General features: G+C 31.0%; 1 protein-coding gene and 1 long non-coding RNA gene across 23 annotated transcripts in view; one reads left to right on the plus strand and one right to left on the minus strand.

The window, feature by feature from the left end:
• The window catches only part of LOC141380246 (uncharacterized), a 146,954-nt gene that overhangs the window by 83,253 nt on the left and 41,645 nt on the right, over nucleotides 1-22,056 (minus strand). The window contains exon 6 of one of the 12 annotated variants that reach the window (XR_015522454.1): nucleotides 13,514-14,375. The exons of 10 other annotated variants lie outside the window; for them this stretch is intronic. This is a non-coding gene — a long non-coding RNA (uncharacterized LOC141380246). Of the gene's footprint in view, nucleotides 1-13,513; nucleotides 14,376-22,056 lie in introns of those variants that run through there. One more of the 12 variants, XR_015522455.1, reaches the window with a different exon arrangement.
• Nucleotides 1-22,056, plus strand: part of ephb3b (eph receptor B3b) — an 86,867-nt gene that overhangs the window by 37,816 nt on the left and 26,995 nt on the right. For all 11 annotated transcript variants that reach the window (XR_015521043.1, XR_015521044.1, XM_087302271.1 and 8 more), the window contains 2 exon segments: nucleotides 7,440-7,504; nucleotides 20,815-21,487. Coding sequence is in view for 9 of the 11 variants with exons in the window: in XM_087302271.1 (XP_087158397.1) it covers nucleotides 7,440-7,504; nucleotides 20,815-21,487 (738 nt within the window). In the remaining 2 variants the exon portion in view is untranslated.

Below are 22,056 nucleotides of genomic sequence, written 5' to 3' on the forward strand. Positions count from 1 at the left end.
ACTGCGCTGTTAATGTTTCAACCCAAAACAGCGACTTATCATTTAGTAATTTACACATCATTTCACATTTCCCTCGAAACATCCGGCTGCCCGGTCATTTTCCTTTTACTGTGATGTTAATGCCATCAGATACAGTTCCTGGGATTTATACGACGCTGTGTTCAAATGCCGTACTAATAATAAGCTGTTGGAAGATCTGTGTTTGTGTAAATGAAGTGTTATTAAAAGTGGGCCTGCTTCCTCAAAGGTTAAAATGGGTCACAATTGGGTGAAATGTTTCTCCAAAAATAATATTTAATAATTCGAGTTATGTTATTGTATGTTATATAGTTTATACAATCTTAAAAACTATGTTGGATTAAATGGGTAAACCCAAGAGTTGGATTAAAAGTTTAATTTCAATTTAATTTAAATATAAACAAGTATTGCGTCTGTCCACGTTTGGCCCACTGTTGGGTTAAAACAGCCCAGCATTTTGGGAGTTGTTAATATTATCCAATACATTTGTATACTGTTTAAACCAAAAGCGTAATATTTAATGAATGTAATTTACAAATATTTTTATTATTCCTTTTTATACACATTTTTTTTTCTTGAGCTGAGTTTTAATATGTTTTAGTATAACGTATAACCTTGATTTATTGACCCTTCCAGATTTTTTTTTAGATGTGAATGTTTAAAACAGTAAGCTAAAATATAAAAAAATATATTATTTTATAAAAAAATACATTTATAATTATCAAACATATATTAGTTTATATAATTTAAAGTAGGCTTACTGATGATATATTATCACTGTTTCCATATATCAAGAGCTTTACAGTTTAAAAATAGGTTTATTAATGTATTTAAATGAAAAATGATTTAATAAACTATTATTTTTAATATCATTGGTAGTTTCTATGTACTTGATATAATATAACAATGCAGTAACACATTGTACTTAATATAGTATTACTATATGTGTTATACTTTAGTTGTACAGTTTTAAAATAGCTAACGCAGCTTTCTCTACATGAGTGAAAATGGAAACCTGCGTCTCGCGTTTCACCGCCTAATTTCCTCAAGTTTCATAAATGTTCTGCCTCACTAACACAAGTTTATGCTTTAGTTTATAGCAGTGGGTTTATAGCTAAACGCTCAGAAGTGCGAGTGAAGGACTTTACCGACGCTTGATCGTCGTTCCCGCCACAATCCACTCAGGTGTTAACTCCGCGCGTTTTTACCTCAGATATGAGAGAATGGAGCGGGAAATATAAACCGGCGGGAAATAAAAGCAAATCTCTCGGCGCTGAATGGTTTTCGGACGTCAGCTGGTCCTGATGGAGATCTCTCTCTCTCTCTCTCTCTCTCTCTCTCTATCTCTCTCTCTCTCTCTATCTCTCTCTCTCAAATCAATTATTAAAATAGCTTTATTAGCTTTATTGACTTGTCAAGCATTGCCAAAAGTTTGCAGATTACATTAACAATAAATAAAATAGTCAACTAATTCAATTTAATATGAGTAGGCTACATATTCGCAGATCTCAATTCAATTCTATTCAATTCAATAATTGCTTTATTGGCATAACAAATGTTATAAATGTATTGCCAAAGCATTTATAAAGTTCACATAAAAAGTAACATACATATATAATAAAAACACAGTGAATAGTAGCAGCAGTAAAAAACAAACAAACAAAAAAAACTTATATTTATATAGAATTATTAAATAAAATATAAATATTAAATCATATTATTCAATATATCCTAATATTATTACATAAGTCACATTATTATTCATGTTTGTTATATTGGGTTATCAATGTATATGTGTATTCTGAATATTTTTCTATTATTATTTATTGAATTTTATTTTTAGTAAATATTTTAAAATGTATTATGTATTCATTCTTATTATTAATATTTTTGTCTTTTCTCATTTAGATAAATGCAATTCCATCTTGTTTAGAGGGTAGGGGTGGGAGTAATATTTGTTTAAATTTCTCTGTACAATTGCTTTGTTACATTTGTAAAAGTTTAATAAACAGATAGAAAAATAATACAAATTTCTACGGTCCAAAAATTGTATAACCAAATGTATATGTTAGGAAAAAAATATTAAATAAATAAATAAATAAAAACTAAGAAGAAAAAAAACCAAATATCGAATTTAGTTGTATTTCTGTGTTTTATTTTTGCAATGCTTCACTTGATTTTAAATGCATTATTTTTATATTTCTAAAGATGTTTGGGGATTAAAATGTTTTTTAATAAATATATCCGTTAAATAAATCAGCTTTATTCAAATGCACCAAAATATAGGCTATTGTCTTTAGGCTGTTCTCAGTGAAAAATGGAGTGTATTTATGTATGCTGCATGACCCCTGTATATACACAAATTAGAACTAAATACATAAGCAAATAAGAAAAAAAGACTATTATTGGCCTATAATATAATATAATATAATATAATATAATGTAATATAATGCAGAACATTCATTTAAATGGTTTCCTATAATGTTTTTGACTAGTTTTGTCACTGGCTGACTGTGTTTATGACAGGCTAATACATCTCTCTCTCTCTCTCTCTCTCTCTCTCTCTCTCTCTCTCTCTCTCTCTCTCTCTCTCTCTCTCTCTCTCTCTCTCACACACTCTCTCTCTCTGCCTGCTGATGTAAAACCTCGCTCGGCTACACAATGCTCGCCTTTGCTGTTTTTTTTTTCTTCACAAAACGCTAACAAAAGCGAAGTGTGCAGAAACGCTGCGTTCAGTGGCGAACATTCAGCGGGAGTCCGAGCGGAGACTCAGCCGCTTTTCTCTGCTGTTCTGCCGGCTGAGCTGCGACAGAGCGACCGCTGACTGGAGCTTTTCTTTTCAAACACACACACACACACACACAGCTGTTTTTTGTGGAGTTTGAAGATGAATGAATAACAGTGAATCAATGTGTCAATGTGCTGCGTTGAGGAGAATTAACAGTTTAAAACAGCACGTGAAGGCACAGAGATAGGCCTATATATTCACATCGAAGGGTTAGTTCACGCAAAAATTAAAAAGCGCTCACTATTTAGTCGACTCCAGGGGTGCTCAAACTTGGTCCTGGGGGCCCTGTGTCCTACATATTTTAGTTCTAACTGTAATCAAACACACCTAAACCAGCCGATCAAACTCTTTCTAGGTATACTAAAACTTCATGGGAGTTGTGTTGAAGTAAGTTGGAGTTTAACTATGCAGAACATTGGCCCCCCAGGACTGAGTTCAGACATCCCTGGTCTCTCAAGTGATTATAAACCTATATTTACGACTGTTGGACACATGGAAGATATGTTGAAGAAAGCTGAAATTGAGTAACCATTGACGTATATAGTAGGAAAAACAAATACTGTGGAAGTCAATGGTTACCGGTTTCCGACATTCTTCAGAATATCTTCTTTAATGTTTAACAGAAGAAAGAATGTCAAAGGAGGTCTGAACAAGTTAAAGGTGAGTAAATGATGAGAAAATTTAATTATTTTGAGTGAACTATCCCTTTAATGTAGACTACTTTTGGTATAACATTGATATGGTCGCATGTATTATAAGCAGCTGTGCCTGTAGAGTTTTATTGATATTTAGCAACAGCAAAAGAAAAAAAAGTTTGTATTATATTTTTGATTTAGATAGCATTATTGAAAGATTATTTGTTTTAATTTAAATGTTACAGAAGCTGTATCATTTTAGTTAATATTTTACAGTGATGTGAATATTGGTAATAATAGTAGTATTAATAATAATTACAACAACAAAAACAATAGCAACAATAACATTATTATTGTCATTGTTGTTTTTATTATTTTTGTATTATTATTATTATTATTATTATTGTTATCAATTTTGTTATTATTATTATTATTAATTTCATTATTATTATTATTATTATTATTATTATTATTATTATTATTATTATTATTGTATTATTATAGCTGTTTTTAATAATAATAATAATAATAATAATAATAATAATAACAATAATAATAATAACAATATTTTTATTAATAGTACTTTAAAATAATGGTCAATTAGTTAATGTGACTATGATGTCTAGCATGAACAAATAATACATAATATACAATTATTACAGCAGTTTATTCTTTTTATTAACATGTTTTATAATTAATGAAAATAAAATCATTCATCATTAGTCCAGTAACTCATAGTGCATTAAAATTATTATTATTATTAGTAGTAGTAGTATTACAATAATAATTTTACAATAATAAATGTATGTAAATTGTAATTTAGTCAATACTGAAGCCAAATCTGGAGCTTATCAAAGTAATATATATTCTATATATAATCTATATTCAATATCTAAATATCTATATTATTTTATTATTTTATACTCTTTAACTGCTACAATGTAATATTATTTATATTTTTGTTTATTTAGTTTTATAATCATTATAAATATATATATATATATATATATATATATATATATATATATATATATATATATATATATATATATATATATACACACACACACACACACATACAGTTAAAGTCAAAATTATTAGCCCCCCTTTGAAATATTTCCCTGTTTTTTAAATATTTCCGTCCGAAATGATATTTAACAGAGCAAGGAAATTTTCACAGTACGTCTAATAATATTGTTTCTTCTGTAGAAAGTCTTATTTGTTTTATCTCGGCTAGAATAAAAGCAGGTTTACATTTTTTAAACACCATTTTAAGGCCAATATTATTAGCCCCTTTAAGCTATATATTTTTTCTCGATAATCTACAGGACAAACCATCGATATACAATAACTTGCCTAATTACCCTAACCTGCCTAGTTAACCTAATTAACCTAGTTAAGCCTTTAAATGTCACTTTAAGCTGTATAGAAGCATCTTTAAAAATATAACAGTTATAAGAGATAACGATACACAAAAAAGACCATCAAGCCTGTTTACTATAATTCCAACCCAGCTTTTTTTACAGCTAATTCTTACAACCTCATGTTTTCATCCAGAATAAACTAAATTAAAACCCAACGCAACTTTGGAGGACTAAACATGCAATGATGCGGCTTTGCTTCTGTACATACGACAGTTACATATAACACCTCCCCAGATTACAGCCACACACAAAATACATGACAGTCTAAATGAATTAATCCATCAAAATGAGTAAAACACGATTGCTCTGTGCAAAAGTAAATGCACCCTCTAAAACACTTAGACTCAATATGCTGCACATATGGCCAGAGGGAGGAAAACACACACACACACACACACACACACACACACACACACACACACACACACACACACACACACACACACACACACACCATATTGACCATTGAGGAAAGCCTGAAGATCTGCTTTTGTGTGTTTTTATGGCACTCTTGAAGAACCCTTGTGCTCCGTTTTATATGTGTGTGTGTGTCTTTCAGAAACACTTCGCTTTTCTTTCCCACCCCGCAAATACACGGCTAATTAAATCTAATTAGAGGAGGGCTGTCATAAATCTTTGACAATGCCTTCTGGATCACCCACAAAGCGGCTCGGCTTTTCTGCCGTCTTTTCACTGTTGATTAGCATGATGGTGTTTCTTCCCGTTCCTGCGCTCATGAATTCACAGCAACACATTCATATCTATTAGCCGTATGGACAGTGACAGTTATCAGTTCCTCAACAGCTTTTTTTTCTCCTTTCATTTGTTTCTCCTGTATTTCGAGTGCCTGAGTTTTGCGTGTGACATTTGCATGTAAAAACGTGAAACATTAATTGAACATTAAGGCATATACGTTATTGTTTATTTTCTGAAACAGCTAACTAGAGTTAAGGGATCAGAAATCTAGCAACCTGTAAATGTGTTTTATATTGTAAATGAGGAAAATATGTGACCAAAGCAAGGTTATTATAGTTAACGAAAACGAACGAAAAAATGAAAACTAAAATGTAAAATAATTGTCGTTAGCTGAAATAAAAATATAAACGAGAGTTTTTTAAAAACTAGAACTAACTGAAACTGTATTGTGTACATACAGTTGGATTATGTATTAAATACATTCGCAAAGACGAAAACGGAGGAGGTTTTAGCAATTATTTTAGTTAGTTTCAGTTAGTTCTGTAAGCCTTTTAGAAGTAAATATAATTCGTGCTCCAGGCCAGATCGAGCCAGTTCACCTCCAATCATCCTCGCTGTTGCTCCCACGACAAAAACAACGAGTGGACATGACAGCAGCACGGTGAAAGCATTAAATACAGACACTTTAAACTGTTACGTTAACACATTTGTGCCAAATAATGGGGTTTATTTCTGTATCGCGATCACGTACAAATCTTTTTAACCGGATCTTCTAAGTGAACCGCTTGAACTAATTCACTAAATCCAACTGAATCATTTGAAACGATTCGTGTCTCTAGTAAACACTTATCCAAAAATTGCTTACATTTAACAAGCCTAATATCCCCTCTGACTCTAAATAATCCAATATACGCTCTCATTCAGTTATTAGAACAGTAACATTACACTGAGAAGCGGTGAACCGATAATACTGCGTATGCGTGATTCAGTCAACCAAACACAAACAGTACATGACAGCCTGCTGTGACTGAACTAACCTCAAACAACAGCACCGTGGGTAAACCGTGGGCTTAAATGAGAGGATCTGGTGAAAAACGTAAGTTTATTTCATAACAGACAATCGTAATGGAATTTAAATAAGTGAATCATGCTTCAGTTGGGTTGCAAAACTGTACTGTAAGACATTTTTCAGATCATGGTGATGTTTTAACTGACTGTAATTAGCATTGCTGACTACATAATGTTGAGTTCTAACATCCACGTTAAAGATCTGAACTTCCCATCACTGAAGATGGGTAGATGGCAGTGGTACATGATAGTGTTCATGTGTCCTCTAAATACAGGTTTCAAAAAATATGAGTTTTTGTTATACAATATTTATTCTATTGACTATTGAATCTTGCACCTGACAAATATCCTTATTTAGAAAAAATAAAATAAAACAAACTAGTAAAAATTAAACTAAAACTAAGTCATTTCAAAATATAGAAACTAATAAAAACTAGTAAATCTGCCTCTAAAACTGATTAAACTAACTAAATTTGAAAACAAAAAGTCAAAACAAAATAGAAACTAAAACTAATGAAAAATCCAAAACTATTATAACCTTGGACTAAACAAATAATGCGAGTTTACAGTGTAAAATATTTTACAGAGGCTAAACGGCACAAACCAAAATAAATAATGCTAATCACGCGGATTAAAGCTGTCTCTTCATAGATTCGATAATATTTATTTAATATTTAATATTGTGTGACTCAAGAGTATACAAGTATTTTAAAAAAGTATTTGGTTGTTGTTGAAAACCTGATGTTTGTGCACTCGCTGGCCTGTTGTTTCCTCAGACTGAGTGTATTTTTCTGTTTTTGTGTCTGCAGAAACACTGATGGACACCAAATGGGCCATGACTGAGCTGGCCTGGACTTCACATCCTGAGACCGGGGTGAGCTGTCTTTTTGCACACTGCGCTTACAGTAGATTATCCGCTAATTCAACCAAAATAAAGCAGAAAGGGGGAATCTCAACAAGGTTATGTTTTGCTGTAAACTGAACTGAAAGAATGGAAAGAATGGAAAGTATTTCTGATCATATATATTTTTTTTTCTGGAGAAGGTCCTATTTGTTTTATTTCAGCTAGAATGAACACAGTTTTAATTTTTAAATAAAAGTTTTAATATCAAAATTATTAGCCCATTTAAGCACATTTTGGTTTCAATTGTCTACAGAACAAACCATCATTATGCAATAACTTGCTTAATTACCCTAACCTGTCTAGTTACCCTTATTAACCTAGTTAAGCCTTTAAATGTCACTTTAAGTTGTATAGAAGTGTCTTGAAAAATATCTAGTCAAATATTATTTACTGTCATCATGGCAAAGATAATGTTTAATGTTTATTATGTTTAGAAATGTGTTGAAACAATCTTCTTTCCGTTAAAAAAATAAACAGGGGGTCTGACTTCTGTATATATATATATATATATATATATATATATATATATATATATATATATATATATATATATATATATATTATTATATGATATCTTGCCAGTAACAGCACACAAAGACCTCTTCACCCTTCACCTTTGTGTATTACTCCGCCCACATACACCAGCAACAAGCTGTAATGTAATAATCAGTAATAATAATAATAATAATAATAATAATAATAATAATAATACGTTATGTAATAATGTAATAACCAATATATTTGATTTTATTTAAATTACTTCGTTAGTTAGTTAGTATTTTTTTTGTTTGGTTTGACTTTCTTTTCTGTTTTGTTGTACTTTATTTTTTATTGTATTCTTTTATTTATTTTATTTATTTTTTTTATGTTTTGTTAACCTTCCTAATTTTTTATTATGTCTTTGTTTGTCTGTTAGTTAATTTATTAACGTGCCAGTCAAGCACGCTACCAATATTTTATCCTCGGTGCCTTTTTAAATGTTTAATTGAGTTAAATATTTTTTATTTAGTTTTAAGTATTTTTTTATGTTTTTGCCTTTTGTATATCCTTTTCTATTTTGTTTAGTCTTTTTTATTTTATTTTACTTTATACACCCCACTTAAAAATGTATGAGTTATTTTATTTATTTTTTAAATAAAAAGATGATGTATTTATTATTTATTTATTGTATGGACTTATAATTCATTAATGACAATACAGTTGGCATAATATGTAAGTATTTATTTATTTGTTTATTCATTTATTAAGTTTTGTTCACCTCACTATTGTTTTATTTATTTGTTTGTTTGTTTGCAGTTAAATAAACTTCAATATTTTCTTATTTTTGCTTTTTTATGTTAATTAAATATTTATTTTTTTATTTAGTTTTAAGTTAAGTTAGTTTAAGTTGTTTAGTTTTTACCTTTTAGATATCCTTCTGTTTTGTCTTATTGCCATTTTGCTTTTTATTTTATTTTATTTAGTTTTGTTTAGTTTTATAAACCCCACTCAAAAAATGTACAATTCATTAATGACAGGCTTTTTACATTACAGTTTGCATAATTATCATAAAATGTCCTTAAAATTACAATTATATTTTTATTATTTCACAATTTTATTTTATAAAAAAATCCTAAATCTAGAATGAGCATTGCTGAATAATTTCAGGACATTTTGGTATAATAATAATAATAATAATAATAATAATAATAATAATAATTCAACCATTTTCTTTTCAGCTTAGTCCCTTTATTACTCTGGGGTCGCCACAGTGGAATGAACCGGCAACTTGTCCGGCACATGTTTTACACAGCGGATGCCCTTCCAGCCGCAACACACACAACACAACTCATCCATACACGCTTATTCACACTACGGACAATTTCCACACGCCTGTAATAATAATAATACACTTCAAATGTTGACTATTGTATGAGGATGAATGGCCGGGCATGTAACTTAGCAATGGAACAGTCGATTAATTACAAAGTAGTTTGTCCCAAATCTTGTACACTTTTCAGATACACACTAAACAGTATACGCAACACAAAGAGACACACTTTTAGGGTGCAGAATTATTGTGATGCAGCATGAAAATGAACAGAAGTAGGGAAAGGCAGCAATGTATAGATGTGTGTGTATGTGCATCTGTGTGTTGTGAAAGATATACGGAGGGAAGGATACTTGTGCTGTGTCTGCCAAAAGCTTGTGGGCAGAGATTTGACTTTTGGAGAATGAATGTAACACAGCGAGGGTGAAATCTGATCTGGCCATTGACTTTATCTGATCAAACTCACAGCTTCCTGTGTTTAACACTCTATAGCTGAGCACCACTGCAACTGGACTGGGTACAAGGGCTGCAGATTGTTAATTTATCATTATTATTATTCATTTACACTGTAAAAAATATCTATAAATTAGCAGTTTTCTGTAGTTTGTTATTCATGTTTTATTTTTTTTAACCATTTATTTCTGCTTTTGAATAGTATTATTATTAGTAGTAAATTTTTAATAGTTTAAAATGCTATATTGTCTGGGTAATTAAACATATAATAAACGAAATTAAACAAAACAATAAATAAAAAAATAATTAGTTAGTTAACTACATTAAATAATAAATAAATAAAAAATAAAACTACAGAAATTGAAAAAATCTAATAAAATAAAGAAAACAATAAATAAATTGTACATTAAATTAAGTAAAAAGTAGAGACCCAAAGAATTAAACGTATAATAAACTAAATTAAAATAATAAGTAAAAAGACAAATTAAATAAATAAATTAAATTAAATAAATGTATAAAACAAAACAGAACAAAAGAAAAAAACGAATAAAATTAAAGAAAAAAACAAATAAATAATAAATTAAGTAAAAAGAAGAGAACTAAAAATGAAAAAAAAAATATAATACACTAAATTCAATTAAATATTAAAGAAACAAAATAAATAAATTAAATATAAATTAATAAAACTAAATTTATATCAAGTAAAAAGCTGGGAAGAAATAAAGAATTAATCATATAATAAACTAAAATATAATAAACTAAAATATTTTGCATAATATAAAATTATGTAAAAAGCAAAGACCTAAAGAATTTAACGTATAATAAACTATTAAAATATTAAATAAAAAGACAAAATAAAATAATTAAATAAATACAATTAAATAAATACAACACAAAAAAACTAATAAAATTAAAGAATAAAAAAGTAAATATTAAATTAAGTAAAAAGAAGATAACTGAATAATAAAAAAAATAATACACTAAATTAAATAACAAATACAAATATATAAATAAATGAATAAATAAAAGCAAAAAATATATATAAAATAAATAAAAAACAATTAAACAAATATTAAATATTAAATGAAATAAAAACAGAAAAGAACTAAAGAATTATACATAAAAAAAACTAAATTAGATAAAATAATAAATAAATAAAACAAAACAAAATAAAATAAAATACAAATTAAATTAAATAAAAAAACAATAATAAAATAATACTATATTAAGTAAAAAACATATAAAATATATAATAAACTATAGATATACTATCTATAAAAATATAATATAAAAACTAAATAAATAAGATGTATAAGCAAAAAAATACTAATAAAATTAAAATAAATAAAAAAAACAATAAAATAAAGTAAAAATAAAAAAATAAAAAATAAAATAAAAAGCAAGGAAGAACTAAGGAATTAAACATAAAATAGCAACAAAACAAAACACCAAAAAAACATACAAAAACAGAGGAGAGTAAACCAATACAAATAAAGCTAATACATTTATATATGTGCATATTTTAAAATAAAATTCCAATAGTTAAAAATGTAAGTTGTATATATCACTAAATTTATACAAATGAACAATCATACATGTGTTTTGCATATACAATAGTCAACATTCAAAGTGAATCAAAAATGTTTGTCCTAGCACAAGAATGGGTGCTGTACAATAGTTTAAGGACAACTTTGAGGAACGGTGATGATCCACTTCAAATGTTGACTGCTGTATATACAACTTATCTGATTTCTCAGTGTAGGTTGGTTCTTCACCTCTTCCATATATTCTGGATCTCCATGTGTTTAGTGCCCCATTCCTACCCCCGTCCTCAGCTGTCGCCTTTTCAACCCCTCCCCAAAACACTTTTTACTTCCAAGTAACTTAGCACTAATGCCCCACCACACAATAAAAGCTCAGAAAACACAAATCACCCGACGTTTCACCTTCGCCGTGCATATATTATTATTATAAATCTGCCTCCACAGCCCCGTTAAAGCAGTAAATTTGCTGTACAATGGGCTGCGGCTCTGCCCCTTTACACCCCAACAGATGCCTCCATTCAGGACAAACATTTGCCAGGTTTTTTCTCCTTCTGCTCTCTGTCATGTTTTAAAGCTATATACATTTCAGGCCCGCTGTATTTTAGGACAGACAGGGGGAAATGCGGCACCAGAGAGTCCTCGCCTTGCATTTCACTGTGGTCTGGAGAGATTTTTTTTTTAACTTTATGTTGTTGTTGTTGAAATATATTGTTCCTGCTGCTGTAAATCAGGCTAAAGGAGTTCACATTTCACAGTAAAATGATACATTTGATGAATTAAAGTAAATTAAAAAGCAAACGAAAAAAGTAAATTAGAATATTTGTGAACATTTTTGACTAAAATGATACCAAAAATAAGATAAAGTTAAATAAAAAATAAAAAAATCACTAGATAAATAAGTAAATGAGAGTATTTGTAAACATTTTTTACTAAAACGACAGCAAAAAATTAAAATTAAATAAAAAACAAACTAACTAAATAAATAAATAAATAATAAATAAAGAAGAATTTGTGAAAATTTTAACTAAAATTATACCAAAAATGTAATTAAAACTAACAACAAACTAACTAAATAAATAAATAAATAATAAATTAATGAGAATATTGTGTGAATATTTCAACTAAAATCAAATTAAAGAAAATGAAAAAACTAACTAAATAAATAAATAAATAAATACATAAGTAAATAAATAAATAAAGGAGAAATTGTGGAAATTTTAACTAAAATTATACCAAAAACACAATTAAAAAAAAAAAAAAAACTAACTAAATAAAAAAATAAATATTGAGAATATTGTGTGAATATTTTTGACTAAAATCAAATTAAAGAAAATTAAATAAATAAATAAATAAATAAATAAATAAATAAATGGAGAATATTAGTGAACATTTTTGACTAAAATGATACCAATAAATAAAATAAACTAAATGAATGAATGAATAAATAAATGAGAATCTTTGGGAAAATGTTTGACTAAAATGTTACCAAAAATTAAAATAAACAGCAAACAAAATCAATAACTAAATAAATAAATATGAATAAATAAAGTGAACAAAATCAATAAATAAATGAGAATATTTGTAAACATTTTTGCAGCGATTTTTACAGAGACACAATTAGTAAAAGATTAAATAATATATATACAGCAGAAAACAAAAACAATATATAAACAACAGAAAACTAAATAATGTAAATATTCTCATGAACATTTTGAGGCAAGATAGTGTTTTTTTATTTGTTTATCAATTAATTTATTTATTTATTTATTTATTCAGTTCTATATTTATGTATTTATTTAATTAAATGTTTCTTAATAATTTTTATTTACCTACAATTTTAGATATAATTTATTTATTTTATTTCTTTATTTGTTCTTTATTATTATGTGCTTACTAAATCATTTGTTAGGCTTAGGGTTCATTCGTCCATTCATGCATTCATAAAGTGCTTTTTCCAGTTTGAACGAAAAACTTAATTCATTTTTCTATTTTATTAATTTGTGTCTCTGTATTTTGCATTTAAACTAAACTTAAATAAAACATATATATATATATATAATGAGAATATTATTATAAACATTTTTCAGGTGAAACATGTTATTTTTATTCATTAAACATGTTATTTATGTTATTTTTATCATTTTTTTTTAGATTATTATTATTTGTTTATTTGCGTGTCCACTCTTCGTTCATTTGTTCACTCGTTTATTTTTTTGTTTATTCATAACGTGCTTTATTATTATTTTTATTATCATCATTATTATTATTATGTATTTATTGTTGTTTATACAGTGAGATCTTCAATGAGGTTTCTTCATTTTTTTATTTTAAGTAGCATAAATAAAACACTATAAAAAATACAATCACACATTTTATTTTAAATTTAAATCAAATTTTTAAGGAATTTAAATAAGAATTTACTGTTTTTTTTTTTTTTTGCAGTGATATGCCATAATTAATTTGCCAAAAATATAAACTTTTTAAAAAATTTTTATAACAAAATTTGTATTTGACTGTTTGTTTATTTACTTATTAAATTATTTTTATTAGATTTTTATATATGCATATATTTGTTTGTTTGTATTTATGTATTTCTGTATTTATTTATTTATTTGTGTATTTATATATTTCTTTATTGCTTTGTTTGTCTTTATTTATGCATTTATTTATTTATTCGTGTATTTATATATTTATGTATTTGTTTGTTTATTTTTGTGTTTATGCATTTATTTATTTATTTGATTTGTGCATTTATTAATTTGTCTATTTATTTATCTATTTGTTTGTTTCTTTGTTTGTTTGAGATTCACCCACCAGCTTAATTGGCAGCCTCTATATCTCTCGTTGCTCTCGTATCTAATTTTGTGTGACACCGAGTTCAATGGAATGTCGCACCCAGAAAACCGAAACGGGAGCTGTGCCCAGATAATAAAAACAGGGGCAAAAAAAGTTGGACCAAATCCCAGTCTGACTCAGCAGGCTGTTTTCTCTTCTCATTTAATCTTCCGTGAAGGAAAAGTCATTATCCTGACACCTGTAACCCACGAAATAAACACAGATAAATACAGACTGTAACGCCATTAAGGAAACATAAACACAACGACCTGCTGTTGCTTCAGCCTGACCTGCTAATTTGCAAAACAGCAATAAATAAAAACAGCACTTACATATTTATAAATAAATCACACGAGCCATCGTTTCACAGAATGTTCATTAAATACAGTCGTATTTTTTGTCCAATTATATACAGTAAAAAAACACAATTTGCTGTAAAGCTAAAATGTGAATTTATTTATTTATTTGTTTTTTTATTTATTTAATGATTTATGTATTTTTTTATTTGTGTTTTTAATTTATTCAATTGTATATTTATTTATTTATTTAAAATGTATTTATTTTGGTATTTGTTTGTATTTTTTGTGTATTTATTTATTTATTTATTTATTTATGTGTTTCACCCACTGGCATAATTAGCCATTAAGGAAAACATAAACACAATGACCCGCTGTTGCTTAAACCTGACCTGCTAATTCACAAAACAATGATAAATGAAAACAAAGTGTCATACATATTTCTAAATAAATCGAGCCATCGTTACACAGCAGCGTCTGCAAACAAATTCATTCATGTTTTTGTCCAATGAATTGAAAATAGACAGTAAAAAAAAGCTATTTATCGTAAAGCTAAACTTTATTTTTTAAATTTGTTATTTATTGTTTTTATTTACTGTATTTATTTATTTGTGTTATTGTGTGCTTTTGTTTTTATTTATTTATTGTATTTATTTGCATTTTTAATTATTTATTTAATTGTATATTTATTTATTTGAATATTTATTTAGTTTTTTATTAATTTATTTGTATTTTTATTTATTTATGTTTTTATTTATTTATTTATCTATTCATTCATGTATTATGTATTTTATTTTTGTGTTCATTTTTGTTTTTGTGTATTTGTTTATTTATTTATTTATTTTTGTGGGTTTGACCCACTAGCTTAGTTGGCTATATATATATCTTAAATTCTTGGAACAAGTAAAAATATTTTGACCTTTAGATAAATTGCTGCATTTTAGTGACTGTTGCTTTAAATTCAAAGGAGATTGATCTCATTTCAAAAGAGGGCGGAGTTACAAATGCCTTTGTGCCAGCATAGTGGCAGATTCAAAAACAGGACTGGCATACTATGCTAATGAGGAAGAGATTGTCACTAATAGGCGGGGCTTTCCCCCTCTGATGACATGTACAAACGGAGAGTGTCAATCAAAGCAGACTCTTTTTATCAAGTGCGATTATAAAGAATCAAATTAATTCATTGGTAACATCAGCGGCTGGATATATTAACAGACGGTTGCCACACAATTGTGTTTAAACCCCTTATAGAAGTGATTTCTGCATAATAGGTTCACTTTAAAACATGGGGTAAGTAAAATAATCTCGTTTTCACTTTGAAATGTAGATATTTGGATTAGAAACAAGACTAAATTTCTAAGAATTTCCCATATAAATAATTAAATACAACTAATCTCTATTGCACCTTTAAACATCACAATTTCTTTGAGCCCGAATGTTTTAAACTCTCTTGAAATGCTCAGTCACGGGCCTTTAAAGCACATGCAGCTATAATTAAACTTAGCAGTGACTCTACGAATATCATAGGTTCTGCTTAACTTTAATTCGGACTCAACATTGCATATCTTGCATTGTAACTACTGCGCACATTGCGATATCAATGCAGCACATGATATACTGTGCAGCCCTAGTTCTCATATCAAAGTTTAACAGGCATAAATAACTCAAAGCAAGCCATCTGCAGTCTGAAAACGAGCCTAGCGGAAATGAACCGAGCATCAATTGCAGCGTGCAAGAAGAGTCGTCTCCAGTGCAATGTGTGGTCCGCTTTTTCATTCCCATCTTCCCCCTGCAGTCAGCAATTTATTCCACTGAGCTAAATGCCCATTTACGCCCCATTCTTTCTCCCGTCCCATTGACCTGATGCTTATTATTGATCTCCATAGCTCTGGCTCAGAGACTGTGATGAAGCAGAGAGTTCTGGAAGCCCCGTCTCCCTGGGGCCCATATGGATGAATGGCCTTTCCGCACAACATCCATATCTCTGTGTTAATTAAAGTCTTCACCTCTTCACAAACACTACGCTACTCTCTCAACAAATCTCTTGATGCTGCGTTGTTTTCTTTTCCCCTTTTTGCCGTAATTGTTTCTTTAATCAAGTTTTTTTTTTATTTATGCTATTTTTTTTAAGAAGACCAAGGTCTCTGGGTGGCTTTCCTAAGGGTCAAAGTGGTGGTTTACCCTTAGAGAATGTTAAAGAAACACTCCTGTTGTTGTACTGTTACATCTTCTGTAGAGTAAACAGTTATTAATTAATATATTCAACCATTCTCTGGGTTTGGCAGGAACAATTTTATATTAGCTTAGCATAAATCATTGAATCGGATTAGACCGTTAGCATCTAAAAGATTGAAAAAAATGTTGATAACTTTCCTACAGGGGCGCCGTCAAGGGTAGGAGGAGTAGGGGGAGTTGGGATGATTCCCAGAGTTACTATTAGGGGGCCCAGTCTTCAATCAACCAACAATTACCCCCTTTTTTAATTTTTTGAGCGAGATTCTAATGGTCTAATCTGATTCAATGATCTATGCTAAGCTAAGCTAAGCTATAAGTGCTGTAGTCAGATCTGTATATTGGCTGGATGAATTCAAAAAATGGTTAGCAGTTAGGATGATTCCCAGAGTTACTATTAGGAGCCCAGTCTTCAATCCTGTACTTTACATTGCGATGCACGACGCTTTCGTTCACGGCAATCCACTCCCTCCACCTCCTCACCGCTGTCATAAGGCCTGAATCAGCGGCACATTAGCTTTCCTATATAAAGTGTGACTCTTCAGTAGTTACACTGTGTACTGAGACTGACAGAAAAAGAAAACGATATCTCTAGGAATTATGCTTTCATTCTGGCGTAATAATCAATAATTGTTGCTGTTGGCTGCAGTGATATTACTCAGAGCCAGAAAATAGTCCCCCCCCCCAGCTTTGGTAACTTTGCTGACTAATATCATTGTGATGTTCAAACTCTTTTGTGATTTTTTTTTTTGTTTTTTTTGAGCAAGATGCTAATGGTCTAATCTGATTCAATGATTTGTGCTAAGCTAAGCTATAAGTGCTCCCATTAGACTTGGAGATTGTCTGAATGGATTAAAAAAATGGTAAGGGTAGTTGTAAAATGAGCTTATTTTCAGTGTACCTTTAGCATGTTTTCATCTCAATGATAAAACAAATGCAATTAAAAGAAAAAAGCAAATAAATGTGATCTGGATGTTGGCATAGATGCTAAAATTGTCAAATTAGAGTCTTTTTTTATGCTAAAATCTTTAGAGTCTTTTGCGAAATGAGATCCAAATAAACAGCATTTTTTTAAAGAGCAAGTCATATTGGTTTTCAACATATTGGTTCTTTAAATATAAACAATCTATAAGAGTTGTTGACTGATAAATAAAAAGATTGCCAATTACACCGAACATGCATTTAATTTCCAAAAATGCAAGGCACACCACACTGTCTTTTTTTGTTGACAAGAAAAAAAGATGTGCGATGCGCTTTTTACGTCGCTAGGCAATGACTGAATCAGCTGCATATTGTGCGCGAGTGTTGCTGTTGATGTTGTTATAATCGTAATAGTTAGTAATATTGTGATATTCAAGATTTGTAAAGTCATACAGCTCTGGATAACTGTAAAAATAACCACCTCCATCTTTAAACGTCACTGTAGTCTTCTTGACAACACAAACACTGCTGTCACCCCAGCGGAAACCCCGCCTCTGCTTTCATTTGATTGGTGAATGAAAAAGACGCAGCCAATGTATTATGCTTTTTTTATTATGCGAGTGCACAACATGCAACGGCAAAAACGCGAGACAGGGTGCATAAGCAGCATGCAAAATATTTGCTGTTGTTAGTAAATCATGCAAAATGGCGCCTCTTGCATTCGGTGTGGTCGGCCCCTTGATGAATCTTTTGCCTGTTACTGAACAACATGATTAAAGTAACTCAATTGCAAAGTAGTCGCCTGCCCACAACATACGAACACTCTTAAATTACCATTTAATTTCCAACACAGGAAGACCAGTTAAAAACAAAAGACTGACCAATCAGAGCATTTAGCATCGAATTGATTCAAATGAACCGCATCGAAATCATTGTAAAATGATCCCAATTAGGGTTGTAACAATATACCGGTATGACGGTCTACCACGATTTGAACGGGCACGATTATCATACCATGAACAATTGCATATCAACGGTTTTAACCCTTAAAGACCGAGACAGCCGCCCGCGGCTAAAAATAAGTATTGCTCTTAAATGTTTAATAACTTTTGATCCGCTTATCCGATTCATACAATTCAAAGATTGGCATAAAGAAGAGAATCTCAGCTCACATAACATTCGCGGACTTTCAGAGGCTCCGGAATCAGTGCGGTTACGTCATCAAAATTTGACAATGCTGATTTGACAAAGAAACGCTCGTCACTGTGTCTCCGGACAAACCAGACATGATACATTGATGCATTGTCCCTCTTCCATGCCCAGATTGGTTCAAACTCACTATATCACAACCAATAAGCATAGGTTTCGCTTTTGTTCGTGGACCAACAATGAGCTTTTTGAACAACACGGAATGAGAGATAGGCATACATTTCTGCGCGGCTAAGTAAAACGCAAAAAAAAAAAAATTTTGCATGAAATAATTCTCATACTAAGTACTTTTGCATGCACAGCAGCACAGAAACATGACAAAACAGTGACACAGCCAAGACGAAGTGCTGCTCTTGCTGTTTTCAAAAGACGCAAATGAAGGTGCAGCTGTTTGTCTGCATTGCAGACAACCATATCCATATCCATAGACAACCATATCCATGCTGGCACATAAAACCTAAGGATGTTCCATATTGAATCTAGTTTCGTTATGTAACTATTTATAGTATAGTAAATATTTATATCTATTTTTTTACTGAGGATTTGCACCATGTTTATTTGGACTTTGACACATTATTTATTATTTTCTTATTTTTTTATTTGTTCATTGTAAGTGGTGTTGTTTATAGTAACTGAAAATATATTATTTGGAAAAAGTAAAATTTGCTTCACTTTTCTATTATTTTGTAACAAAAAAATTTCTGTTTAGTTCATTCCCAGACCTTTTTGGGCAAATACATTGTCAGTAAATAAATGCATTTTTTCCCCCATAGAAAAACCTTTGTTCAGTCAGAAAACGTGTTCTTATTCTTTTCAGGGTCTTTGCTATGAGAATTACTATTTAATACCGTATACCGCGAAACCGTCAAACCGTGGTATTGTTTTAGACGATTATCATACCGTAAAAAATTCATACCGTTACAACCCTAATCCCAATATTAAAGTAATTACAATATCTTCTGACTTTAGATGTGTTTAATTTAGGGGACTCCAACACAATATTAATAGTACCCTTTAAAATACCACACGATCATCTATTTAATGTAAAAGGCCTTTACTCAAACACAATCTGTACTTCATTTAGTCACATGTAAATACTTTAAAACCTCGACGCATTACATGATGATGCTCATTTCACCTTATGTAGCATCATTTCCATTTAAAGCATCTGTTTGCTGCACCCATGACCTTATAAACACGCCAAGATAAAACTCTTTCGCAATAGCAATCATCTCCTTGAAGATACAGCTCACTGGTATTTTCAAAAGACGTGAAACTCGTAATTGCGGCAGATAAGAAAGAAGCGGCGTAGGTAGAGGATGGAGCGTAGCTTGTTGATCTGCATGAATACAATGTAATCATGATGGTTTAATTGGATCGTAATTGATTGTGAAGTGATGCAGAGAGTACTCCACGCTCTAGGTATGAGGTAAACATCCACTCGTTGTTTTATTCAATGGAGTTCTGACACTCCATGCTAATTTTGATGAATTTGCCCAGGAAGGTTTCCTCATTGAACTGGTGAATGCAGATGAAAGACCAGCGTGCCGCTTTCCACTTAATGACACCACGCACGATGTGTAATTGAAAAAAAAAAGAAAGTAGGCACAAAGCAAAACGCACAAAATTTAATTTCCCCTCTCTTTCATTCACTCGTTTTCTCGGCTTGCTCCCTCGGTTATATTGTTTCTTAGCCACGGTGCGTAGGGCTTTAGCTCAGAAAGAGCAATTTATTGCCTGCAGTACCTCCGCAGCGTAACACCTCAGGTTTCTAAGGCCCTGGATAACATCACAATGAGAATGCTTCATTTATAATACTGACAATATTGCGTATTGTGCAACACTTTAGATAAAACATCTGCTATTGCTATCGTTCTCTAGAATAATCCTTGCATGCAGTGTATATGAAGGACATTGTCAAGGTGAACTTGTGTGTTGTTTCATATCTGCGACTCACAATGCTCTCTTTTTTTAATGCAGTGGGAGGAAGTTAGCGGTTACGATGATGCCATGAACCCCATCCGAACGTACCAAGTGTGCAACGTTCGCGAACTCAACCAGAACAACTGGCTACGCAGTGACTTCATCCCGCGGAAGGACGTTCTCCGCGTTTACGTGGAGATGAAGTTTACTGTAAGAGACTGCAATAGCATTCCCAACATTCCAGGATCATGTAAAGAGACCTTCAATCTGTTCTACTACGAGTCCGACTCGGATTCAGCCACCGCCACCAGTCCTTTTTGGATGGAGAACCCTTACGTTAAGGTGGACACCATTGCTCCGGATGAGAGCTTCTCCATGTTGGAATCCGGTCGGGTCAACACTAAGATTCGCAGCTTTGGTCCACTTTCCAAGGCTGGTTTTTATTTGGCTTTCCAAGACTTGGGTGCCTGCATGTCTTTAATCTCCGTCCGGGCTTTCTACAAGAAGTGTTCCACAACCATTGCCAATTTTGCCGTCTTCCCAGAAACAGCCACTGGCGCTGAGGCCACGTCACTAGTCATTGCCCCTGGGACTTGCGTACCAAACGCTCTGGAGGTTTCTGTCCCTCTTAAACTCTACTGCAATGGAGACGGAGAATGGATGGTTCCTGTGGGTTCCTGCACTTGCATGGCTGGGTTTGAGCCTGCAGTTAAGGAGACGCAGTGTCAAGGTGAGTGCTGATATATATATTTTTTATCTCTCTTTCTCTCTGTGCTGTTTGTCTTATCTTACAGTATCACATTAAGCCGTATAGACAAATCACAGTGTTTTTTTATTGAGGTGTTTGGCCTAACAGCAAATTTGGTCATTCGACCTCGATTTTAGCATCGCAAAGCAATGAATAAGTAAAACAGTCAGTGTGTCTATCAGAGTGGAACATTCTGCTGAGAGAAAGAAGCAGTCTCGATGAAAAACATATCAGGTTCGGACTGAGGCGAATTAAGCCAGCGTGTAACGTAGCCGCGGTGAAAGTGAGCAGAGTAGACAGCCGGAGGTCAAGGGTCAAATGGAGAGCTGGGAGTGAGAGGAGACCGGAATCGATTTGCGGACCAAGGGCAAGGACTGCAGTGAAACATTAATGAAGAGCACGAGATGGAGAAAGAAAAGTAACCCTGACAGTCAAGGCACCAGAAGTGAAAGGTCACAGAAGAGACCGCTGGTTTCAGCACATTATAAGAACTACAAAGACAGAGCCTCTGGTGTAAACAAGGGAAATTGAACAGCAAATTATTTGTGAGG

Source organism: Danio rerio, chromosome 22, assembly GCF_052040795.2.
Source record: "Danio rerio strain M-AB ecotype USA chromosome 22, GRCz13ab, whole genome shotgun sequence".
Lineage (NCBI taxonomy): Eukaryota > Metazoa > Chordata > Actinopteri > Cypriniformes > Danionidae > Danio > Danio rerio.